This window comes from Scatophagus argus, chromosome 21 (genome assembly GCF_020382885.2).
Source record: "Scatophagus argus isolate fScaArg1 chromosome 21, fScaArg1.pri, whole genome shotgun sequence".
In the NCBI taxonomy this organism is placed as follows: Eukaryota; Metazoa; Chordata; class Actinopteri; family Scatophagidae; genus Scatophagus; species Scatophagus argus.
In genome coordinates, this window is record NC_058513.1 from 17,191,033 (window position 1) to 17,215,686 (window position 24,654).

The following is a 24,654-nucleotide window of genomic DNA, read 5'->3' on the forward strand; positions in this document are numbered from 1 at the left end:
GGGCTCTTGGCAGCACTTTTGGCTCAGCATCACTGTCTGCCATTATGAAACCAAATTTAATGTATTCAGGTCATATTTCCTCACCACATGCTTTGGAGCTTTTACTGACAGGGTTGTGTCCCGCATCACGGTTTCGTTTCAAAAACTGATCCGTTTTGTGTCACTGCACTGGAGGGAATGTGGCTTAGCGGAAAAACACATAATCTCTGCCTGATGTGTCGTTATTGACTCTGATATTCAGGCATAACCGGCCATTAAAAATGTGCATTTTAACTAGCTTTGCCCATTTAAGAAAAATGTAGTTTTAAACAAAACATCTGGCAGTGCCACTGCTTCTGTGGCACACCAGACGGCTCTGCTATATGCTGAGGTGATGTCTTTAATATACAGTGAAGTGTATAACATCATGTGGAGCTAGTGTTTGTTACTTTAAAGAGAAAAGAGCTGCCAACACCCACGTGAGCCGTCGTTACCACCGGACGCGTGGCAGCCATGCTAACGCTAGCCAAAGTGCTGCTTCTCAGAAGATGACAGAAGACGAATAAGAACGATGACAAGCAAACAACTGAAATGTGTTGAACAGCCACACACATTTCAAACCTGGGAGCCTGCACTGCAGCGTGCTTTCTCCAGGCCACAGAGGAAGCCAGGACATGGCTGTACATGGGAGTTAATGGGAGAGATGTACTCGCTGTAGCAGCCACTGCGACTGACCTCAGTGCTCCTCACGAATCAGCCAAAGCACTCAGCTCAAGCCCAGGCAGGGAGGAGAGAAAAAAAATCACTGTGAATAATTTCTTAATGCTTTCACAGAGCAACAAAGAGGGAGGGTCAGGGGGAGGGAGAGAACGGGAGGACAGAGACATATCCAAAAGTTGAAATGGATGATAGTCAGACAGAGAACAAATAAAAACTGGAGACAAAGAGAAAGAGGAGAAGCAGAGGAGCGTGATGATACATAAAGTCAGAGTAAAAAGGAGGAATGGATGAAAGATGTGTTGAAATGAAAAGGGGGTTGGGGTTGGGGGGTTCGGTGTCCAGAGATCCTGCTTCAGTCTGCATTATTCATAGCAGCGCCAGATTCATCCAGGGGTGACTTACATCACTCATCATTTACATGCTATAACCTATGAATTATTAAAATAATGAGTTGTGGGTCTCATGATCCATAAAGTGTAAGGACGACCTCCCTGAGGGGAAACATTGATTTAGAGGTCAGTCACAGGAAGTTAAACCCGGAATAAACTTACATCAGTGGTACAGGGTAGTCACAGTGCGTCTTAAAACATTCATTCATTAAATTTTCTCCAGGAGAAAAGAAAACTACTGTTAGGACTGGTAGTCCCAGTTACCTTTTCTGGACTCTGGTGTTTCAGTAGTAGTTTTTGTAGCAGCACAAGCCATATTAATTTTCTATTTTTGGAGCTGTGCTCCCACTTCTTGCTACCTTGTTCTCGCTCCCTCACATAGTCTTTACTTGGGCAGGCTGCCCAGGTAGTACATTAAGACCACAGCAGTATTAGGGCAACCTAGAGTAGCATTTCATTTCTATTAATTTTTTATCCGTCAGGGAGAACGATCACATCTGTGATCAATTAATGAGTGGACAATCTAACACTATCACTCTATCCCTCCATTCTACCAACAATTGCACATGCTCTGTAGAGAAATCCCTCCATTTTCTGTACCGCTTATCCATCAGGGCTATGGGGGGACTGGAGCCTATCCCAGCTCACTACTGGCGAGAGGTGGGGTTCACCCTGGACTGGGTGGCGAGTCAATCGCAGGGCCGACACAAAAACAGACAACCACACAATCACACCTGGTAGCCAATTAACCTAATGTGCAGGTTTTTGGGATTATGGGAGGAAGCCGGAGAACCCAGAAAGTCAAAAAAGCCACACAAGCACAGGGAGAACATCAAGAACAACTCCACACAGATTTGAACCAGGAACCCTCTTGCTATGAGGCAACAGTGCTAACCATTGCACCACAGTGGTGTGGTTGGTGCCACACTGTGGAAATCAATATGTTTTAGCATCAGTGTACATGAGCCCTGTTTGGTGCATTAAGCAAGCATCAGGAGGGCAGATGCAAACCGATACTCACTGGTCATCCACTTGCACTTGTGTTGTGTATTACTTCGTACCCGCCTCCTAGTCCACGTCTCAGTACACCAAAATTCCTGCCTCTTCTTGCCTCAGCTGTCCCGAGTGTCGAGGCACCAGCTCCCCACGGGCTAACGCACAGAGATTCTTTATGTGCTGATCTCTCTAATCAGGACAGAAACGTAACTAGTCAGTCTTTACTCTCTATGACTGACATACACAAAAATACAAACGGATAAGCTGTCACAGAAACAAGAGGCCCGTCTGCGGTTTAGGGATCAAGACGCCAGCCATGAACCACCAAGTCCCCGGTTCAAGACCAGGGAGGGACCCTTGTTTCGTCTGTGTCTCTCTCATTTCCTGTCATCTGTATTGGTACTGTCAAATAAAGCCACGAAGGAAAACTAGTCTCACATTATATATGTGTTATCATTTACCAGAAAGTGTATATTTTTGATAAAATACACCTGAAGATGTGACGTGCCGACATGATTCCTCCATTTATCTGTCCATAACCGTAAATACACAATAAGGTGAAAAATCATCTTTCCAACAATATTATCAATAACATATTGGAAAAAAAATGCTAACAATATGATATCCACCAAGCTTTTCTATCAGCAACTATAAATAAAAGTTTATGATAAACTTTAAACTTATTTATACGTTTTTTTTGTATATTTTTAATTTTTTCACTACATCTGCTCATGATTTAAGAGCCATTTGAATTTTCCACTGAATCCAAATAAGTCAGACATAAGAAACACAGAGATTCAGTTTCCCATCAATCCAGCCTGAAATATGCCAACTACCAGAGGACAAACAGTCCACATAAGGTATTGTTAGCATTGTTCTGTATTTACTTTGTATTTAAAGGCTGGAGGTTTGGCAGAGAAGGGCCGCATTTTAATCTCATTTTATGAACTATAATATTCTGGGAAGGTGTCCCATCTCCTCGTCTCTCTTCCCCCCTCCTAAGCAGAGTGTTCTTGCTGTACACATTTACCGTAGCTCCTTTGGAAAATATGTACTGCACAGAGTTCAAGCTGCGTTAAGTCGTGCAAAGCATTCGTTCAAATCAATGCAAAAACCACAAATAGCTCAGGCTGCCCGCCGGTAAGTGCACATCAGATTGGTGGAGCAGCTCACAAGGATTTATTAGCAGATTTGCTCTAAGAACTGGCAGAACTATGCTGCAATACTGCTAACTAGTTGTGGTAAAGGTTCTCAGTACTTTACGTGACTTTATGATGAGCAGGAAGAACCGTGTCAATTCGGCAAAGCAATACACTGATATTTGATATATTCATGGCTAAAAGTGCATTTTCTAATTCACTCTTAAAAAAGAATTAAATATACATCAATTCACTTGCGAAAACTAGGTGTTACAACTTCATGAGCATTTTTAGGTCAGAAATGTTGTGATGTTTTTGCACTTTTAGTTGTATCTTTAAAGGTTTAGACTTTGACTACATTGCGTACTGTTTAGCCTGATTAAACCTCCAGGATACATCTAATAATACTGTCAGACAAAAAATAAAAGTTCAAGTGATTATAGGAGAGGAGTTGTTTTCCGACTGTCATATATTTTGGAAATGTGTATCCAGTATCTGTGCCAATTGCAGTCTTTCAATAATTTCTTGAGTTAACTTTCTTTGACTTGAGCAAACCACAGTATCAAGTCACAGGGTTGGACAATAAAGTATATATCATGTCTGGTTTGTTATTAGCCTGAAGCAATTTTGTTTAAATATCAAAATAAAATATTTTAAACTCAATGACAGGAATCATTCAGTGGTGTTTTGCTATTTATCTGCCACCAGCAGATAGTCAACCTACCTTTACTTTAGCATGTGCCAGCTAGCATTACCTGCACGGCCGCCATGTTGTCTCCTGTCATTTCAGGGCCCGCGCCGTTGAACAGAACAGGTATTACTTTCTCCATATTCGTGTCCTAAAGGGAGATATCAGACTTTAATCTGATAGGACGAGTTTAGTCAACAGATCCTGCATAAACAGCCGGAGGTCGCATTTACTACAGCAGGTGGCAGCAATTAAATGAGCAAATGACTGGGCGGGGCGAGGCAGTGAATGGGTGCGTTTGATTTAAGTTTCAGCTCGTAGCGGATGATTCCTGTGGGTACAGCGCAACACCACAAAACTCTGTAAATGTGCTGTTAATGTACGCTGAACACACAAAGGAAATGGAGCTCCTCCCACCTGGAAAAAAGGTAATAAAACCTGGTCTCTTTACAGGTTATACTGCGTGATATTCGTGAAATAAGAAAACTTTATTTCTTTATATTTGATTACCTTGCTGAACAATTTTATTATTCAAATGACTGAAAGTTTATCTCCGATGTAATAAGTGGAAGTGGATGAAAGATAACGCAACACCAACGCTCTCTTGACAAGGACTCTTGTCCTATTTTTTTTAATATTCTACAAATATTGAATAACATGAGAAGTTAAACAAATTAATGAGGCAGTCAATGAAACCTTTTAAAAAATTATCTTTTTATGAATGGTGGTGAAAAAGCTCCTTCATCAGAAAACAAGCAAACACAAAAGTGATTAATTCTTTAAAAACTGAATTTTGGTTGCGTCAATTTTGCTCGTTGTGAAAATGATAAAGCATGTTTTTTCTTGTATGCTAAATAGGAAAAATAAAACAAACAGTATACACCAGGGACATTAGTATTGTGTGCCATTTCAGTGTATGGAAATGGGTCACAGCATATTTCACAAACCAGATTCCTAAAAAAGCTGGGACGAGGTGTAAAAACTCTGACAGAATGAAAACTGTACAGACACAATACGTGAAATATCTTACGTCGTCAGCTTTTTTAATATTCCTAAATACGTGCTTCACTGGTAACAGTTTATAGGTTCACGACTGAGTATGGAAGAGGTGCCGAGGTTCTCCATTCACACAAAAGACACAGCAGAATGAAAGAAAGAAAGAAAGAAAGAAAGAAAGAAAGAAAGAATGAAAGAAAGAAAGAAAGAAAGAAAATGATGTCATTTTAGTTAAAGAGGTTGCTCTCAAGATCTTGCTCATTAAAGAAAGTTTAGAAAACCTAGTGGAAGATCATTTAAAAAGTTTGACTGCAACAACTGTCCAGAGTTCAAAGCAGAAAGGTCCTATTTAATTATTCTTCAGAAGCAACATGCCCTCAAGCAGCAGCTGTCAGTGAGACTTGGTAATAACACAGGAGAGAGACACATTAAAGTTGATGACAAATGAGAGAAGACTCTGGCAGTTTCTTTTGAACAGCATCATATAGATCAAACTATTAATATCCAACTCAGTCATAAGACAGACTTGCATTTTTGCCACATTATACAAAACGGAGATCAACCGCATACCAATGGTAATTGGTCCAATTTTTAGCACATTATTAAGAATAGTGTCAGTTAAATGATTTACATTCAAGAATGCAGTCCTTCGATTGTCCATTCTTTGCAGAGTAGATCCCACCCAGTAGATCACAACAAAGCAATTTGTTGCTTGCAGTGATAAGATATAATGAAACTCTGCAGGCCGAGCTGCAGTAGAGCCTTTCAGGCACAGGCACAGTGCATGACGACGCTTGGTGATCAAAGGCAGAACCGCAGTTTTATGTCATAAAAATGCTAATCGTTAATTACTGCTAATGATCAGAGTGGACTGAGTCAGATTAAAGGGTCTGTTTCATCGCTGCACTCCCCTTTGAACTAAGCAGAACATTGATGCAGGTGCAGGAGCAGGTTGACACGTGAGCCAGAGAAAACGTCTGATGAAAACTGTGGAATCGCTGTGATCAGTCACACTTCAGTTGTGTGCTGAGATGAGCATCTGTACGCGGTCGAATCCAACAGTGCTGGGCGTGTTCTGTCACAGGTTTTATTTCCTCTGGAGCTCGACTCGGATACTTGAGTTACAAAGAAACTAAGGTCAGGAGGATACAAGTATGCCAGTGAGCGAGACGGTGGTTGGATGAAATCACTGCATCCTTCAGACTCGTGATGAGAGTGCGGCTGACGTTGTTTCTGGTGGTTGGATGGTGTTGGATGTGCTGGTCATTAACAGGGCTTTTTCTTCACACTGCTGTAATCCCACAAACCAGTGTAGGTAGTTAAAGGTGTGCTTCTTTACCTGGTAATTAGTATGCTAGCTGGCCTGACATGCTAACGATCGAAGCTCATGTTAGAGCAGATAAATATGCTGTTTAATCCATTCTCACAATTTCAATCTTGAGTTTGTGGCTTTGAAAAAGGCTTCAGTGTTTGCAGAAATCCAAAGTTTGACAAGCCTGCTGTGTGACGGTCACCGCTTGGGGGCCGAGTTTAGTTTGTCTGAAAGAAAGTGGAACACACATTACTCACAACACTCAAATCAAACAGTAAAATTAGCCCACACTGAACAAATCTAAATCCAGATTCTGTTACTGCTTAGTTGCTGCTTAAAATGTTTTCAGAAAAAAAAGTTGTCTGCAAGGTTTGGCTTTAAAATGGGAAATAAGGGTTTGTAATCTGACAGCTGCCATTTTGTTTTTTTAGTGTCAAATCACCAAACTCAGATCAAACTATTAAAACAAGGCAATGTTGATACAAAGCTTCTCTTGCTGACTTGCTCATGACTCGGACTCGTCTCAGACTGAAGTGAGGAGGGCCTGACTCCGGCATCTTTCTCAGCATCCTCTCCTCCCTCGCTTCTTCGTCCTCCCTTTTTCTCCCCCTGCCTGCAGTCTCACAAAGGGAGATAATAAAACACAACAGAAGGTAACACCACCCACCCACAAACACACCCACACACAAACACACACATTGACAAGCACTGTTGGAAAACAATGGGGCTGCGTGTCCTTGAAGAAGGCAAAATAAAACAAAAAAATAACACAAAGCCTGCAAAAAGTGCTCAGTAAGCCCAAGGTAATTAATTAAAAACGCTCAGATTTAGTCACGGCTTAATACCCAGCAGTGCAATGCTAAATTGTGCTGAAGTGAAAGCTAATTAGGCCCGTCTCTTAAGTCATGATGTGTTTTATTTATGATTGTGTTTCGGGAACGTTTTCTCAACTTATGCAGCACTGCCATGGTGACGGGGAAAATTTTACACCGCTGATTTTAAACTCTGGGTGTCACAGAGCATTCATAAATCTTATTACTGGGTGGAATGAGCGTGTTAATGATGTAAAAGAAGAACAGTTTATGAATATTCATAGCGCCTGTGATAGATGTGGGTCCGTCGTTGTGAAGAGGCTTATGGCTCCACCCTGGGCTGACGGCTCATTCTTGGAAGCTCTTCATCATTTGAAGGTGTCACAGTGGACCAGCTCATCTGCAGAAGCACTAAAGCAGCTTTCAGTCTCGAGTCAAACAGCTTGGGCTCAGTGAGACTCTTCTGAAGCTCCACACTGTTATCACAGCTTGATACGTTCTTATAATTACTTGTTCTGTTTTATTAACTGCAGTAAATTAGGACGGCTTCACGACGCACAGCATCAGTTTACAGGGTGGAATTAACACCAGCCAATAATCAGATGCAGGACCATTTCTGCTTTTGCTGCTTGCTCAGGTAGCACAGGTAGCACAACAACATCAGGAAGCCGCTAGAGCTGACGTCTCACAGCGACTAGACACAGACTATCTTGGGAACATTAAAACTACTATAAAATGCCTGACAAATAATTTTCTCAGGTTTACTAGGAGCGATGAGACTTGGGAGGCTCCATGAGTTTTTGATTGTTAAGCTCATGATGAATAATTAAGAAGGATGTTTGTGTCAAGACTCAAACTTGGCAACTGGCTGCCGCTAATGTAGTCAGGATTATTTAATGGTGGAAAGGAAACCACAAGATTTTAAACAAACTTTTGAGAATAATCATGTTTATTTTAGTGATTGGTTGGTTTATGCAGAAAAACAGCTGATGATTTTGTGCATTTGTTTATGAGACAAATTAGATTTTGTGAATTGGGAAAGTTGGGTGTTTTCCCCAAAGAGATAACTTCAGCAACAGATGGAAAAAAACAAACAACTTCAAATTTCTGTCTGACTGAACACTGAGGGAAACATTTGGAATAATGAAAGTACACAACTGAAGGACATTTCAAGGAAGAAACCCTATAAATTCTATCTTTAAAGCTGATTTTAGTAAGACTGACACGCACATTTGTGCTGCCACGGACTGTTCTGCTTCATGCCACATCTGCTCGTCACTGCCTCCTCAGCTGAACGCTTCATGCCGCCCATATGATTTTCCTGTGCTTGGCAGAGCAGCCATTAAACAGTCGTGCTGTACTCTCTGAGAGCCTCATTTCGGTGACAGCTCTGCAGCTTCGAGGGGAGGCTGTCTCCTGTCGTCAGTCCTGCCCTTGGCTTTCTCAGTGAGTTCAAAGACCCCGTAGGGTATCCAGAGCTCATAATTAATTTATCCAATTCTTGTTTGGTTCTATTTATAGTTAACCGCTTCCGTACAGTAACTACTTCCTTCTTCCCCTCTGCATGAAGCAGTCGTGATCAGGCACGTTATTAGCAGGTCGAGCTGTGTCAGTGTCGCAGCGGGGCAACTGAGAGGTGAATCTATGGCTTGTTTAATCTCATCTCTGTTGCTGTCACATCCACCAAAAAACAGAGCACACACTGTGGGAGCCTCACAACACGGGGCATGCATATTTCAAATGCTCGATCCGAGTAGATGGCATCGCCACGTGTTCTCTCGGTTGCTAAGAGCTCGACGGGAGGAGGGAGGGAAGCTGCCTTTCTTGCTAGCGAGGCTGTCATCCATATTGAATGATGTTTTTGGTTGTGTAGCAGCCATGTGATTTTGTTTTGCTCCTACAAGAAGGCAGACATGCTGCCCGCCCAGTCAGCACAAACTCTTCATCGAGTTACAGTAAGACAGAGAACAAAATATGGAATCACATAAAGGGTTCGTTGCTATTTATGATTTTCGTCTTTATTTCTCCCATACCTTTTGAAGTCTCTACATCAGAGGGAAGACACGCGTGATTATTAGATTCAGCAGTGTAGAAGTGCCACAAGGAAAGAATTACCAGTAAAATATACTTGAAGTATCAAAGTAAAAATACTTGTTCTGCAGAAAACATGGTCCCTCCTAATCTGACTACAGTAGTGTAGTAAATGTACTTTGTTACTTTCCAGTTAATACTTTAAATACATTTCAGTGGCTTCACCCAGTGGTTCCCAACCTCAGGGTCAGGGCCCCCACGGAGGGCGAGCAGATAAACCTGAGGGGTCTCCAGATGAGAACAAAATGATTCTGCACAAACATGCGCATTTCTCTCTACTGCCATGAGAAGACTGAACATCAGGCAGTCACTTGATTGTTACTGGATGAATAAACATATAAACCTCTTTGTGTACGTTTAATCCTGATTTAATTACAGACCGGAACTACAGCACAAAGTGGTGAGGCTGCACAGAATACAGCATTCATCTCACTGTGCAGGACATAAATTAGGTCTGGATATCATGGGGCAGATTAGTGATGTCTAAAACATGAATCTTTTGCTACTCACATATTGTTTGCAATCATTCGTCTGCACACACGCCGTTAGCTTCAACTGCACATCTTCCTACATAAAACATTCTGTACATACACGTTCGGACACATATCACCAACATGTTCGACCACATGACTGTCATCTTACAGGGCTCTCGCTACCTGTGCTCGAACATGTTTTCCTTTAACACACAGAGGCACACATGCAGCTCAGCTTTTATGGGTCAGCCGTTCACAGACTGTTTCAGCAGGAGAAAGGAAAAAAAATAACAAAATATCTCATGAGACTGTAAATCTGGATGCGCATAAATGAGTGAATGAGCAGAAAGGAGAAGAGAAAACCTCTGGACACAAAAGACAAGAGGAAAAAGACCAATAATCTCTCCCTTGCGGCATTCCTATTTATAGGGGTAGGATGTCGCTTCAGATTAAGGTCACCGACAGCCGTTTGCTGCCCTCTGCTGGACAGAGTCATCATATTTTGTAAAAAAACTACAGTATTCTGTGTACCTGCTCCAAATCCTTTACACTGAATTTTGATCAGGAATAACATGATCACTGGACAGGTTACCTTTGAACGGTTAGCACAGACTACACATTATGGTGCACTACATGCCTCAAATCTCAGCCACATGGCACAGGATATAATTCAATTAATTGGACCATGAATTCTCAAACCACATCCCACGTTGGCCCCAGGCTTTGCTCTCTTAAAGCTCATATGACATTAAAAGAATATGAAAACGTAAGCCTCTGAATCGAGGGTCTGAGGATGGAGGGCGTCGCGTGCTGTACAGATTGTAAAGCCCCCTGAGGCAGATTGGGATATTGGGAAATGACTTGCACACATGCATTTTGAGAGGAAACGTAATAAGACTTAAAGTCAATTACATTTACGTTGCAAAGATATTAAAAGAAGAACAGTTCTACCCATTTCATTGTGGGGCAGAGCAGAAGTGATAAAGCTGAATATTTTACCAGGATTATCAGCTGCACCAATCAAATCCTCTCCTTTAGTATCGTGTTATTTGACTTATAGCGTTCGATTCTCTTTGTCATGTGACTAAATGGACTGAGGAGAAGATTCAGCAAAATGTAGCCTACAACATCCTCAAAAACAAATAAAACAAACAGACAAACAAAACATAAACCCATCCCCACCAAAAAAAATCAACATGAAGCAGCTTTGTATTACTGAGTCTCAAGGCTGGAGACTACAGTGAGGATTCCAGCAGAGGGCGCTGTCTACATTTACATTGGACTTATGGCCTCAAGACAACTCTTTCTAAACTCGTGTGACAAATTCTGTTCACATCCAAAGAAAAGCTCATAGTGCGATCTGGTTCCCTTATGTTCAAGAGAAGGTGGACGTCTCTACAGCCGATATCTGCACATTTCTGCAACTGAACGACAAACTGCTCCTTTAAGACGCATGAACCCCACACCGGATATGAAATACGTGGTTAAAAACATCCCTTCCTCTCCACAAACACTGGGCTCTTGCTAAATCTTTGTTTTTTCACAGGAACTGATCCACCAGCATACCCTGATACGCCCTCATGCCTCATCATGACTTTCACTTGATCAATGTTTAACAAGCCTGAGGTGTTGTGTAACAGACCGAACTTTGTACAGCACTAGTGTCAGCTTGCAGTGTCCAAATAAACATGGGAGGATTTCTGAATCGAAGCACCAGTTTGGGAAGCGACAGATAGTACAAAGCAGAAGACTTAAGCTGTGGGGTCTACAACACGTAATTGTTATTAGTCTGCTGTACTACAGCCAAACCACAACTTCTCAGTGAGCACTAACAGAAGTGATGACTGGGGACACATCAACATCGTCAACATATCTGGTCAGTTTGAGCTGAACACTGACAGTCTGAGACACAACAACGTGGCTACAACACAACATGAAACAAAGAATTTTGAGATGATAGTTGAAAAATACTGTATTTTGGGTCAAGCACTCAGACAGAACATTAACATCAACGTTTCCTGCCAAAAGTAAGCACACTGACGAGCAAACAGCAGCCAGGAGCGCAGATTCACATTTACACCAACATCCAGTTCGACCTTCTTCTGGAAACGTGATGAACGTGTTTTCACTTTGTGCTATGAAATCCCACAGCTTGTCGCTGAAGAAAAGCCCTTGTGGTGATAAAATCTCACACACATCATGAAGAGGAAATGAAAGCTGCAGCAGACCCGCTCGTACCTACGAACCCACAACTCTTTGGTTCTGTTGGTTCATCGATTCTCAATTATGTCAATCTAATACATCAATCTGCTAAGAGAGCAACACGTATTGATTCAGCTTTAATTCAAATGGCACTGCAGCAATCACAGCGACTAAGCTGCATCTAAACTCGTCTGCTGCCACTGTGAGTAATATTTAATTTATGCTGCTATGGCTACTGCTGTTACTACTGCGCAGTGAAACGCGGGGTCAAAACTGTTCAGGAAAAGGTCTGACGCTGTTTGGTGTCATAACGTTCAGTGAAACAGTAGAAACATTTGATTTTGATCTGCACTTCAGTATAATGTTTAACGTTTAACTTTGGCTCATCATTCATTTCTAAAGCTGAATCGAGAACAAAAATCCCCACGTTGAGGAATCGCATTTGAAAGGCACAGTTCATCCCAAAATCAAGAGCACACATCTTCTTGTGTCAGCTGTGGTCAGAGTCGCAGAGTTTTGGAGATATCTGCTGTTCTCTCTCGAACGAAATGGGACTATTTTGGTTCTGTATCACCACGCAGAAGGAAGTGTGCTTCCACCTTAGCTGGAAAGAAATTAGTTCCTACATGAAACTGCTCACAACAAGGTCTGTGGATGATCTCACCTGGGTCACGATCCCCGGAAAGAGACACTGCCTTTCAGTTTTTCAAATGCATTTTATTTCCATTTGAAAAAGTCAAAGAGCAGCCAGACGTCTCTACAGCTGGCATCTCCAAACCTCTGCAACACCAACCAGAACAACCACGACGGATAAACAGCGACGCAGGAAAGAGGAGAAACATCTTGATGTCATCTTTGACTTTGGGATGAACTGAACTTTAAATGTGACAATGTGCACCCTAAAATTTTTGTATTATTTCTGCACATTAACAAACCAATTCAAAATGAGAAGAGCTGTTGTGTGAAATGGGTCTCAGACACCTCAGCTTCCCAACAGCAAGTGCAGTGCAACGCTTAAACTACTACTTCAATGTCCCTGACGCTTTCAAACTGACAGTAACTATTACCTTTCAGACATTTCTACTCTAATACGAAGCAGCTCTGTAACAACTCAGTCCCTTTAGCGCAGACTACAGAAAAAAAATGCAATTTTCTTGGATTTATGAAAGGATTTGACAGGTTGAAGAGGACACAAAATATTCTTAAAAGATCCAGGCTTGGATTAGACTTCATTTTGCGGATGCTGCTACAGTGAAAAAATAAAATCACCTTCGGTGTTTAATAAGCCAGCATCTCTTTCCAGTTGCTGTGTTTGGAAGCAATCCCAAAGCTGCACTACAGCCGGCAATTTTAAATTAACAAGACTAAATGACTGCCGTGTGAGAAGGTTTTGCTCAGAGTGGCACCACACAGAAATTTAGCATTCATTCGCAGAGCTTTATAGCATCTTTTAGTTCACTGTTTTTGGTTTTCTGGTTAACAAACTCAGAAGTGATCAGCCGTGTTTCCAGCAGGAAGCTGCTTTCAGCTAAAAGCTCCAAACACCCACAGCTTGCTGCCTGCTCAGGAGCTGGTGGAGACCAAAACAGCACTAAGAGGAGAGTGAATGCTGGACTTGGATTCATCAGGTGGCATAAAACACGTCTCCAAGCGAATGCTTCTGTTGCTAACTGTCTTCTGGTAATGTACAGAAGCAACTTTGGCAGACATTTCAGTGCTGCCTCTCAGGATTGTTTGATGCCAATAAATGGCTACAAGATTCAACCAATGCAGCTTTAATTCAGGATGCACTGCAAGGCTAACGTATTAGATGACATTAGACTGCATAGGCGTAGTGAGGACAGAAATACTTATCTCTTAACTCACACTGCAGAACGTTGTGGATTTGCTGGATCAGTGGATTGCTCTTAATTTTATACAGACTGTACTTTGTACACACAGGCCAGATGACTGAACAGACAGGAGGCTTTCTGTGACTCAAATCGGGACAAGAGGAGTCCAAATACGGAAATGGGCAGATAAAAATAAGAAATGCTCAACTTCCCAAACTTGGCCCTGAGTGGAACAGCGAGGGCTAAATATAAAACACTGTGGCTTCTCGTGTCTCGCCTCTGCTGCAGTTCACAGGTCCCTCACCATCTCATTAGAGTACCGCTGGTCTCCTCTGGGCCCAGAAACCTCAAGGAGGAGGAAGCTCCTTGTGTGAATGAAGCTGAATAAATACAGCAGTGTGTCATTACTTAGAAAATAACTTTGATTACTGCCTCAGCGTGCCGGTCGGTGTTAAACGGCACATGACGTTTGTGCGGCTGCATTGTCCTTTGGGCCTGACACCTGTCACATCAAAGAAAACTGTCCTTTCTATAGAAACAGACATAATACTCCTTTTTACAAATGATTCTTAAGGGTCAGTGGAAAACATGTGACTGAAAGAAGGGCCACAGACAGTCACTACAGCACTCCTGTCCCTTTGTCCTCTCTGTAATGTATCTTGTGTCTCTTTCCTGCAGTTTGGTACCATGGCAGCATCCCCAGCAGGCTTCATTTAGAGCGCCGCTCAGCAGAGCCGAGAGCCAGACAGTCACGGATCCTTGTGGATCTGCAGCTCTTTTGTGCTCTCAGCTGTCCACTGGGACTTAGACAAGGAAGTGTCCTCTTCTGCCTTGTCAGTACTTATTAATCCCAAAGATCCTGACGCCGTGCAGCTGGGGCAACTTGGGGATGAGTACAGTGAGCAGGGAGACGGTGTTCACCACAAAATGGACCCGATCGTATTTGGTGTAGAAGCTGGTTAGTATGTACCTGAATCAAAGAAAAACAAGGAGGAGAGAGAGCGTCACAGACAAGCCTGAGCAACACATCAAGCTTACTTAAGTATGTAATAACCTTTCACTTGTATTTCTCCTCCTAATCACTGCACACAGTGCCAACATCTGTGAGATGGTTTCAACACAGTGAACAACAGGACTGCAACCTCAGAAAATATTTACAGAAGAAAAGCATGCACATGCTGCATGATGCCGCACAACATCTACATATAATCCTCATCTCCACAGAGGACCATCAACAGATGGAGAGAGTGGCAGAGCAGCAAACAATCAGAAATGCCTCCAAGGTGCAGCCTGAACGCTGACAGATGATGCACAGATGTGCTTTTCCTGGTGGGACACAATGAACTTCTGAAGCCTCTGAGACTGGTGGGTAAAAGTGCAGCCAACAGCCACAGTGTTCAGGGCTGAGGGGGCAAATCAGCCCCAGGGAATCAGAGTGCTTCCTCTAAACTGAACTCTGCTCCTTAATAAGGACAGAAATGGGCACTAAAGCAGCACGGAGCAATGATACAAATACTGGGCTATTTAACAGAGTGTGAGATGGGCTGATAAGGAAGCAGCAGGGATGCTAATCAATTAGTTCTTTGTGTGTGCTAACTCAAAAACAGAGATGCAAGAAGAGTACAGTTTCTCTGGTAGCTGACTGATTAAGGCTCCTGACATGTGCAGAGGACTACAAAGCACGCACACACACACACACAGACACCTGGTGTGGACGGGTGGGAGGCCAGTGAGGGAATGTGTCCTTGTCATAGTAAAAAATTAATAATTTCCCTTATCGCTTTCTTGAATCCCATCAAGGACCCCACTTCAAGAACAACTGCACTAGATTATCCACGTCTGAGCAAAGACACGTCAACATCAGGGCGCCACATTTCCACTAATTTTTATTTCTGACGTCTTCATTCTATTAAGACGTTACAAAATATTTCACTGGGGCTCCTCGGTGGTCGTCTTTTGAACACTCCTCGAAGACAAACTGACGCCTTAGGGACGTGTCTTTGCTCAGTGGGGACGGTGTTTGCCCACCGAGGAAAACACGACACTCTGGAGTTATTCTGGATGGCCTGTCAGGCTTGAGTGCTCCATGAGGCGCCCGATTCTCAGTGTGCACTCATGTTTAGATCCACTGTCAACGATCAGCCGCTCCACCCAGCTGCCACACAACAGAAGGCCGAGTGGCCTTTGGAGGGCCACTCACAGGACAATGGGCGTGATGGTGAGGAACTTGCGTGAAGCGGTGAACTGCACTCCGTAGTCCATCTGCTCCCAGTGTGTCAGGAGGCGAGCCTTGCCCTGATCTGGGGTCTCAAACGGCGTCCCTTTGACCGTGTGAAGTAGGAGGTACATGCACTGCAACAAAGACACAAAGTCAGACCAAACATAACCTTTAACATATAAAAGCGTAGAAGTAAACTGTACTGGAGGTTCAGTGATAAGAGACTAAGGCTTTTGTCGTTCACTTATTTTTCTCAGAAACTGAGGAACAGAAAGACACTCATGTGTGATCATTACTGGCATTTATTAACAAAGTAAGTGATTAAGAGTGGTGAAGCAGCCAGTCCTCTGACTTTATGCGGAGATGTCCGACCACATGCCAAAGCTGTTCACAAGGCTGCACCGAATGCGTCCACCACTGACTTCACTTGTTCAACAAATGTTTAAGTAAACTGGTAGAGCCGATGGAGCCTGAGGGCCTTCTGCTCCACTCACCAGGTTGTGGATGAGGTTGGTGAGGGTCCAGACCACGGGCACGCTGGCAAAGGGAATGCTGAGCAGGATGATGTGCAGGAGGCCGATGCCCAGGATGTAAGACAGCCACATGCCTCTGCTGTTCATCACTCGGGTGTTGGGGTTCACCTCGCTGTGCGCCGTGCCCACGTTCATGACGGCGGTCGTGCCGATCCGAAAGCACCGTACCTACTGTAGGAAACAATCTGGTACGATAAACAGAAAGAACAGGCTGCTTCTGTGAAAGGTTCTCTGACAAATTATGATCCATGTGGTTATTCAGACTTTTGGCAACAGAACTGAACTGTGACTCAACAGCACTTCCTGTCAAATTTTAATTACAGGACTTGATTCCTCCTAACACCCCACTCAGCTCATTTCTGTGTAGGAACTGGGGCTCTATTTAAACCTAAAAGGTGTTTTTGAGACAAAACGAATAACAGTGGATGTCGTTGTTACACTTCAGCATCCCCTAAATTAATCGTTTTGTAAATTATGTGCATCAAGGCAAATTTTCTTATCAATATTACTCATTAATATTACAATAATGGCAGTGATTTTATCCATGTGGCTCTGACCTACGTGCTTCTGACTCGATCTCAAACAGCCTGCCTTTCACTCATCTTCAGATGCTGTGCACTGAAGCAGAATCGATGATGATTTTAGCGGACACCAGCCGGCCAATCAGAAAGCAGCATTTTCTTTGTCCGCGATATAAATGGAACTAACGCGTAACTAAGGCTAAATTAAGATTACAAGTTAAGTCGGCTAATTTTAACAAGTCAGACAAACTGCTGGGCACGTCGGTTGTGTCAGTATGTGCTGAAAGAGACTGACAAGAGTAAACAGCGTAACAAGCGCTGGGTCATTCAGGCATGCAGTTTTCTTAAGTTCCCACAGCCTAAAATGCAACCGACTACATGATTATCAGCTGCGCGTTACTGCAAGTGGGCCACTTAGCACCGCTAAAGTTAAAAGTATGCTAATATACGTCAGTTATAACTGAGTAAAAAATACACTCACTGCAGAGAAAAATGGCTTCAACTCCGACCTGTACTAGTCCGTTATCACAGTTTTTGTCTTATGGATGCCTTCGCTTATGTAACTGATACCATCACTGGGAGCCCGGCGAGGCTCCGGTGTTTCCATCAGTCATCCCGTAGCAGCTCTCAGTCCTCACCGCGATGCTAACGGTCGTGCTGCGGGCTGCTCGTGGACACACAATCAAGCGAGACGCGGCCACTTTTCCTTCATCTTCCAGACAGCAGCTGGTGACAACACAGCACAGCTCATGATGTCACGTCACCGACGTTCGTGTTCACGGCTGCTCATCGCATTCCGCTGTGATTGGTCGCTAAGTGTCACATGGCCAAGGCTGACCAATCATCGCTCAATGCGTTTGCAGAACGTGGGCTACGCCCCCCTCAGCGTCACAGCGGAGGAGGGATCCGAGGAAGGGGGCGTGATTGATTCGACAACGGAAAAATTAAAACATTTTTTTTTGAACGAGGAAATAATAATTTATATATACATATATATGTGTGTGTGTGTGTGTGTGTGTACGTGTTTTTATGATCCCATGGGGACAAAAACCTGTTTGCACAGCTACACGTGGGGACTCACCTACCTGATGCGGACTAATGCAAGTCCCCATGGGGAAATGAACAACTTTAAGGGTGAAGGGTTAGGTTTAGGCAAGTGATGGTTGGTTTGAGTAAGTCTGTAGGAAATGAATGTAAGTCTATGTAATGTCCCCATTGGGCATGAAAACCTACACTGTGTGTGTGTGTGTGTGTGTGTGTGTGTGTGTGTGAGTATACATATATATATATATTTTACCGTTCTCACCATATTAGTTTAGACTGTTAGCATACTATCATTAGCTAATTTGCAGTAAACAAAGAAACACAGCTGAGGTTGTTAGGAATATCGTCAATTTTACACGTATTTGTGCATAAACCAAAGTATTGGATTAATTAAAAATCTGAACTGATTGTCGCACGGAAGGAAAAGAATTTCATGGCAGTCCAAGTCAAGACATTTCACACCACAAATGTCATTCTCATGGCGGAGCAAAAGTGGGGGGATCGTCCTCCTGCTCTGGGGAACATGAATGTTTATGCAAATTTTATGGCAATCCATCTTGTAGTTGCTGAAATATTTCAGTCTGGGTCATAGCTGTGGTCTGACCAACCCACAGACAGACAGAATAAAAGGCTGACATACCTCTGCAGCTATGCACGCTAAAAATAAAACAGCTCTTACAGCTATCGAACTGATATGAAACAAGTCACTTGAGATAAGGGTCAGTGTGTATTATAGTTCTCCAGATATGATTTAAATTCACCTCATTTAGAGTTTCTGTAATTAAAACCCCTGTTGTTTCTGACGCCTCTCTGGTTAGCACTTGATACTTAAGTACAAAAGGAGGCCCTCGACTACTTATGTACCCGAGGTGAGAGGAGACGATGCTTGAGGCAAAGGAAAAATGACTGATACTCTGGTTCCAAAATCAAAGATCAACAGTGTCATGTTCTAGGTCCCATGATAAACCCTAATACTAATTTAGGTCTACAGTAGCCTGAGGCCAAAGGGGTCATCTGTGCTGTACTGGCATGCGATACCTGACACCTGCTGTTTGTTAGGGTACCCCTGTGACGAGTGGCAGGAAACAGGTTTGGCTGACTGACAGTGGACTCTCTCTCATATGCTCGTAGCCTTGGGTGCTGTGGCTGTGTTAGCTGTGTAAACCTAGAGGTCTGTTCACATGCAAACTATGGATGACAGTAGCGTGAGATCACTGCTGGCACCGGAACAATGGCCAAATACATGACATGGGTAAAACAGACCTCAGGAGGTGGGGGGCGGATGATGACGCCCACAGACACAATGTCAGATCCACAAGTCGTCAACTGCACACATTTCACACTGAGACGCACAATGTAGATTTTAAAGAGAGGCAATAGCAGACGTGCGGTGATTAATGACAAATCAGGCGTTTTTTAATTGGTATTCATCTGAAATGTACACTCCAAACCAAAGCAGGAGGGCGAGTCTGGTTTTTACTGTGAGAAAACCTTGGCTAACGATGACAAAACCCAAAGCTTCAAAGTCCTGCAGTCGTATCAGTTTCTTCACAAGCACGTATTTAATAGATGTTTAGATATGTTCCTCCATAGACAACACTTCTCAGCACTGAATGCCCACAGGTCATCTGGCTGAGCCTCCCACACACACGTAATGTAATCGCCTTAACGGGACTCATGCCAGTAATAAAAGCATTTAAACATTTTCTTCAGTGCCTGTGAACTTAAATGCTTTATATGCAAAGATTTTTTTTTCCTCGTGCAGATTTAAGAATTCATAAACCTGTAGCTACAGGTGAGTTTGGGGTAGAATGTGGGAAATTCACCTTTATGTGCCAATTGCCCCAACACAGCTGGTCCAAAACTGTTCCAAAAACAGCACTTATTTAGGATTATTATAATGTAAATTTCTCATTCATTTGTATTAACTTTCACTGTTGGAAGAGGCAGCATCATAGGTCGTAGCTAATATTTGTGATTGTACTCGTGATTATTTGGTCTTAATTTTGAAGGCTGTTGGAGAGAAATCACACACTTTGCTCTTGGCTTAATGCAGCCTGCATTAGTGATAAAGACACACAGCTTTAAAGTAAATACGCCTACTTACAGGATAACGTTAAGCTGTTTGGTCTTTGATGTAGCAGAGAATGCAGTATTACAATGAGACACAGAGCTCTTCTTTCCTTTTCCTGTTTTGAATCATTTTAAACTGAACAACTTTTTGACTGTTGATCATAAAAAATGAGAAATTCTGAACAAATTAGCTTGGATTGTGCTAAATTATAATGTGCATGACAACTTTTTATTGACTTGAGCTGTAGTTGTCAAGTCACATTGCAGGTTCTCGGCTTTATGCTTACAAGACATTTCATGTTCGGCATGTGCTTAATGATAAAAAGCCTCTGATTGTGAGCGACCAGCAGGTGTCACCATCAACACACACTGAACTGATGGCTGCCATCCTGAAGTCTACACTGTGATGTAACCGACACAAGCACAGTCGAGATGAAACATCTTTTCATACACGCATACAGAATGATGATAATTCAGCTTATTTAACCTCATAAAATCTAATGACATGAATCTGAAATGCTTAACACTTTTGCCTCACGTATGTACAGCACTCAGTTATCATTAGGTACATCTGGTTAAAGTCAATGCACTGTAAAGCAACACTTATTCAGTAAGTTAAAATGTGCAGTTTTTGTTGAAAATGTTTGTATTTCAAATCTTTTGTCAACCCCATTCATGTTAATCAGGTTTACATCCTCTAAATTAAGTAGCATTAGACCAGGTGATATCTGACTGCAGTCTGATTAACACTTAAAATATGCAGTATCATCTGTATTCTGCATTCGTCGTGCTTCCTGCCATTTCATCTGTGAAGTTTGCCAACAATTTATTTTGACCAGTATTCTGTATTTCCAGCACTTTCCACACGTCCCTCCAACATGAATATGCTCAGTGACCTCCACAAGTCCTGAACCTGAGTGGTGTACAGACCAACTCAGTAAGCCAAATTCATTCGTTCATTAAATTCATCACAGCTGATAAATATCATAAAAGAGGAAAATATTCCTAACTTTGTTGGGAAATGTAAAAGGTTGAACATCTGATTTGTGTGTGGTTAAATGTGTCCTGGTTCCCATTACCTGCTGCTACTAAGCAGCGAGAATGTTGCTTGAAAATACAGAAGTACGCTTGGCCGTTATTACGAATGTGCTCTTCAGGTCGACGGGGCTTGTACGGCCTGTAGATGAGCTGGATGTGACAGGAATGACACTGCTGGGGCAGTTCTCTCCAATAGCAGAGGTGGACTTGTGACCCAGGCCGGCTTGGATGATAGCCCCGCTGGAAAAGGCTGACGCAGGGAGTCCATTATTGCCCCTGGAGGAAGCTGAGGATTAGAACACCAAAGAATTTCAATAAAAGAAGTGTCTGTTTGGGGGTCGGCGAGGGGCAGAAGGATGGTGGTGGTGTTGGGGTGGGGGGGTTCCCCTCATTGTCCCAACAGTGATTGAGAGCAAGAGGAGGGGAGTGGGACGGCATTGTGTTCGCAGCTCCTCTGAAGAAGGTGGTTATTAGGGGGGATGGCTAAGGAGGGGTGAGGGATGGGGAGGCTGTTGACTCTTCATCTTGTGTGAACAAAGTCTCTGGCTCATAGCCCTCTTCTGTCCCTCTGTCCTGGACTCCCTTGTTTACGAGTGCCATGAATTCTGTCCCTCTCGACGGGGACCCCCACCAACTCCAACCTGCACCGCCGCACATTGTGGGGGCTTAAGTGCCCTTTAATTAGGCCGCCTCAGTGTCCGGCTGAACACCGCTGAGGCTTTAGGCTCTTCCCCTGTGAGACCTTGCTGAACAGCTCTCACACACACACAGACACACACCAATAGAGAGCTTCCCTTGCACAGAGGGAGGAGATGAAGTGTTTGCTGCTCTAATGAAAAAGGTTTATTTGGGGGTAGAGTTCTTGTCGTCTTTGTCCCCTGTCTTAAAAAGTCCTGACAAAGGCACCGATATTATCTCTAACTCTCTCCCATTTCCAGGACACATTAGCAAGGACTCTGAGGTGAGGCAGCCGTCTCTGAGCACCAAGAGGCACATGACTCCCAAAATTCCCCAGACAAATCATGACACCAAACACGACGGACTTCCTGTGCGGACGGAACACACTGCACACCAAGACTTTATTATCACTGTCTGGTATTAATTAATGAGGCCATTACTTCACAGAAAGAGGCGAAAGAAAATCTGGTTCGTGGTCATGAAATTTGAACGGGAATTTTCCACATTATGAGTGTGAATTCATGCAAAAATATGTAAAGGAGCGTGAATTCACATAAATTCACCCATCATCCACATACACGGCCAAACACATGCACCGCTTTGTCATTGTGATGGAGCACATTGCATTATCATGACAGCAAAAAAAAAAAAAAAGCTCAGGATCCGGAGTATGAAGGGGGAGGTGGGCAAGAGGCATTGGGAATTTGCTCAACTGCTCCAGCAAAATGAGTAATTTCTGGATGCCCCATTGTGTGAAGAGCTTACAGGGTGAGGGCTCTGAAAGGAAGAGGCAAAGGGAGGATATAAACATGGGAGCAAGTGAAATAAAGTGAAAGATGGGAGGAATGAGAGCCACAGAAGAATCATGAAAAGAAGCAGGGCGGGATTGGGCGTGTTCAGGAACTTTTTCGCTACAGCCCACTGTGTGTAGATACCCTCCTAATCCTGGTTTTATTGGCTGCCTGTGTCCAGCCATGCTGGTCGGATTGAGTAGGGAGGGTAGAGAGGTGGGGGGGCGAACACATGTCCCTCTTTGTGGTAATACGCTGATTAGGCCTGAGAAAGAGCCGGACCTGGTTACGGCTTTTCTCAGGTCACCGTAGAAACCGGCCCGGTAGGGGACCTCTCCCCCTCCCGTGCACCTACTGATGCAGACACGCAAGCCGAGGCCTTCCTTTGCAGAGGTCTGCACAAAGCACCACGGCGAGCGTTCTTGAGTCACAGTTCGTTTCGAGATCGGGCTCCAGCGTTCTCGCGTTGCACTTGTGGCCTCAACCTGAGAAACGTGTTGTTCAGATGCAGACGGCAGACCGACTTCTTCGCCTGCACTCGTAAATCAGACCCCCGTCACATTCCCCCGTATCCATCCCTGGCCCTGCACACCGTCTGCAGCTCCTACAGAGCAACTGTCATCCAAATCCTAGAGCTGAGCTCGGCACATTTCTGACGATGCTGTGACACACAGCAATGTTCATGATCGAAAGCAGACCTTCCTCATTGTCAGCACCGCGATGACATACCGCATCTGGACTTGAGGCACTGACAAGTCATCTTTATTGGTAGAGTGTAGAAGACTCCCCACAGCGACTGGCTGGAGAGCAGGCTTCATACTACTTTCACAAAGATATCTATCAATTATTGTCACATTTAGAGGCGAACCCCCCCCCCTCCAAACACTCTTCTCAAACAGGGCGGTAGGTCGAGTGCTGCTCAGTCACTGCCTGTTTCCCTACTTTCTTTGTTATGGAGGAATAAAACAGAAGGGGTGGGTGAAGGGGGGGCACTCCACTACTGACCTCCAGACTTTGGTCACTGCGCTCTCCCTCTGTGGTGGGCACTCAGCCTCCTCCTTGCAGGAGTGCACGCTCCCAGCCCCTGCTGAGCAACCTTCCAGCCCCCTCAGTCCACCGGGCTCCCTCACGCCCTGGAGGTCCTCAGCAGAGAGACCACAGGGCCCCCAGGCAACACACATCAGGGAGAAGGACGACTGAGATATTTTGCTCAGGTGTAAGCAAAGCTAACACCTTTAAAAGAGTAACAGAATCTGTAGGGTGATAAACTTTACTGTGAAAGTACGATATTCGAGTCATCATCATCATCATCATCATCATCATCATCATCGTTGTGAAGTCTAATGCAGGACTAAAATACAAAACTGTGTCTGACAAAAATTATTTTCATTTATTCATTTTTTGTTGCTACAGTATCAAATCAGGATGAGGTTAATAAAACAGCTCTTAGGATGTCACTGAACCCATTTTGACCTTTGTCACGTGGAAGCAGATCTCCCAAAGGCTGGTTTCCATATGGCTGTGCACACTCAGTCTGTTGTGAAATCCATCAGCTCTAATGGTGGCGCGTTCAAGAGTATCAACTACGTTTAAGAGTATTAACTGCCATTTTTAAATCATGTCTCTTGCTCAAAACGTGTTTTGGTGCTTGTTTGCACTTAGACTTGAAGACATATTTAGTTAACATGGAGTGAGGTGATTGAAGATCTCTTTTTCAAGAGAGTCCGGACCAACACAGGCAGCAGTACAGGTTACAGTTACAGAGAGGAAACAGACGTATTACACTAAAGACTTTTAATGATGTCAAAAAAGAGAGGAATTCAACCACAGAAAAAAAGACAATCTTGAAAGACAATCTCCATCTCTACAACAACATGTCACCATCAGACCTGCGTGAGGCAAAAATGTAGCAGCAAACTGGATTAAAAGAAATTTGAAGTTTAAGAAACCTCAGAGCCTCATAAAAAGTTAGCTTCTTTGAAGTCGAGCATTGAATTTATACTGATGAACCCCTTCATGACCGCTTTCAAAATGTCTTCACTTTTCACCCGAATATTAAACTTTGATAAAATGCTAGTAAAGAAAAAAATTATTCTCGAAACCAAGATAATTTTCTTCTTTTGGTACAG

The 24,654-nt window shown here is 43.4% G+C and overlaps 2 protein-coding genes across 5 annotated transcripts in view; both read right to left on the reverse strand.

Annotated features, from left to right (window-relative positions):
• The window catches only part of thrab (thyroid hormone receptor alpha b), a 154,813-nt gene extending 150,541 nt beyond the window's left edge, over positions 1–4,272 (reverse strand). Inside the window, exon 1 of the mRNA XM_046377791.1 lies at positions 3,948–4,272. The gene's annotated coding sequence lies outside the window, so the exon portion shown is untranslated. The remainder of the gene's footprint in view (positions 1–3,947) is intronic.
• Positions 4,273–13,010: 8,738 nt separating this feature from the next.
• Positions 13,011–17,666, reverse strand: ormdl3 (ORMDL sphingolipid biosynthesis regulator 3). Of its 4 annotated transcripts, none has more exons than XM_046377806.1 (4): positions 17,540–17,666; positions 16,342–16,565; positions 15,830–15,981; positions 13,011–14,599 (listed from the first exon to the last, which is right to left on the reverse strand). In XM_046377806.1, exons 2-4 carry the CDS (start codon positions 16,513–16,515, stop codon positions 14,464–14,466), a joined length of 462 nt encoding a protein of 153 aa, XP_046233762.1. In that variant the 5' UTR covers positions 16,516–16,565; positions 17,540–17,666; the 3' UTR covers positions 13,011–14,463. The 4 variants fall into 4 exon arrangements, with proteins under 4 accessions (XP_046233762.1, XP_046233761.1, XP_046233760.1 ...); XM_046377805.1 differs by having other exon boundaries at positions 16,342–16,551; positions 17,472–17,662; XM_046377804.1 differs by having other exon boundaries at positions 17,472–17,662.
• Between the last annotated feature and the right edge of the window lie 6,988 nt (positions 17,667–24,654).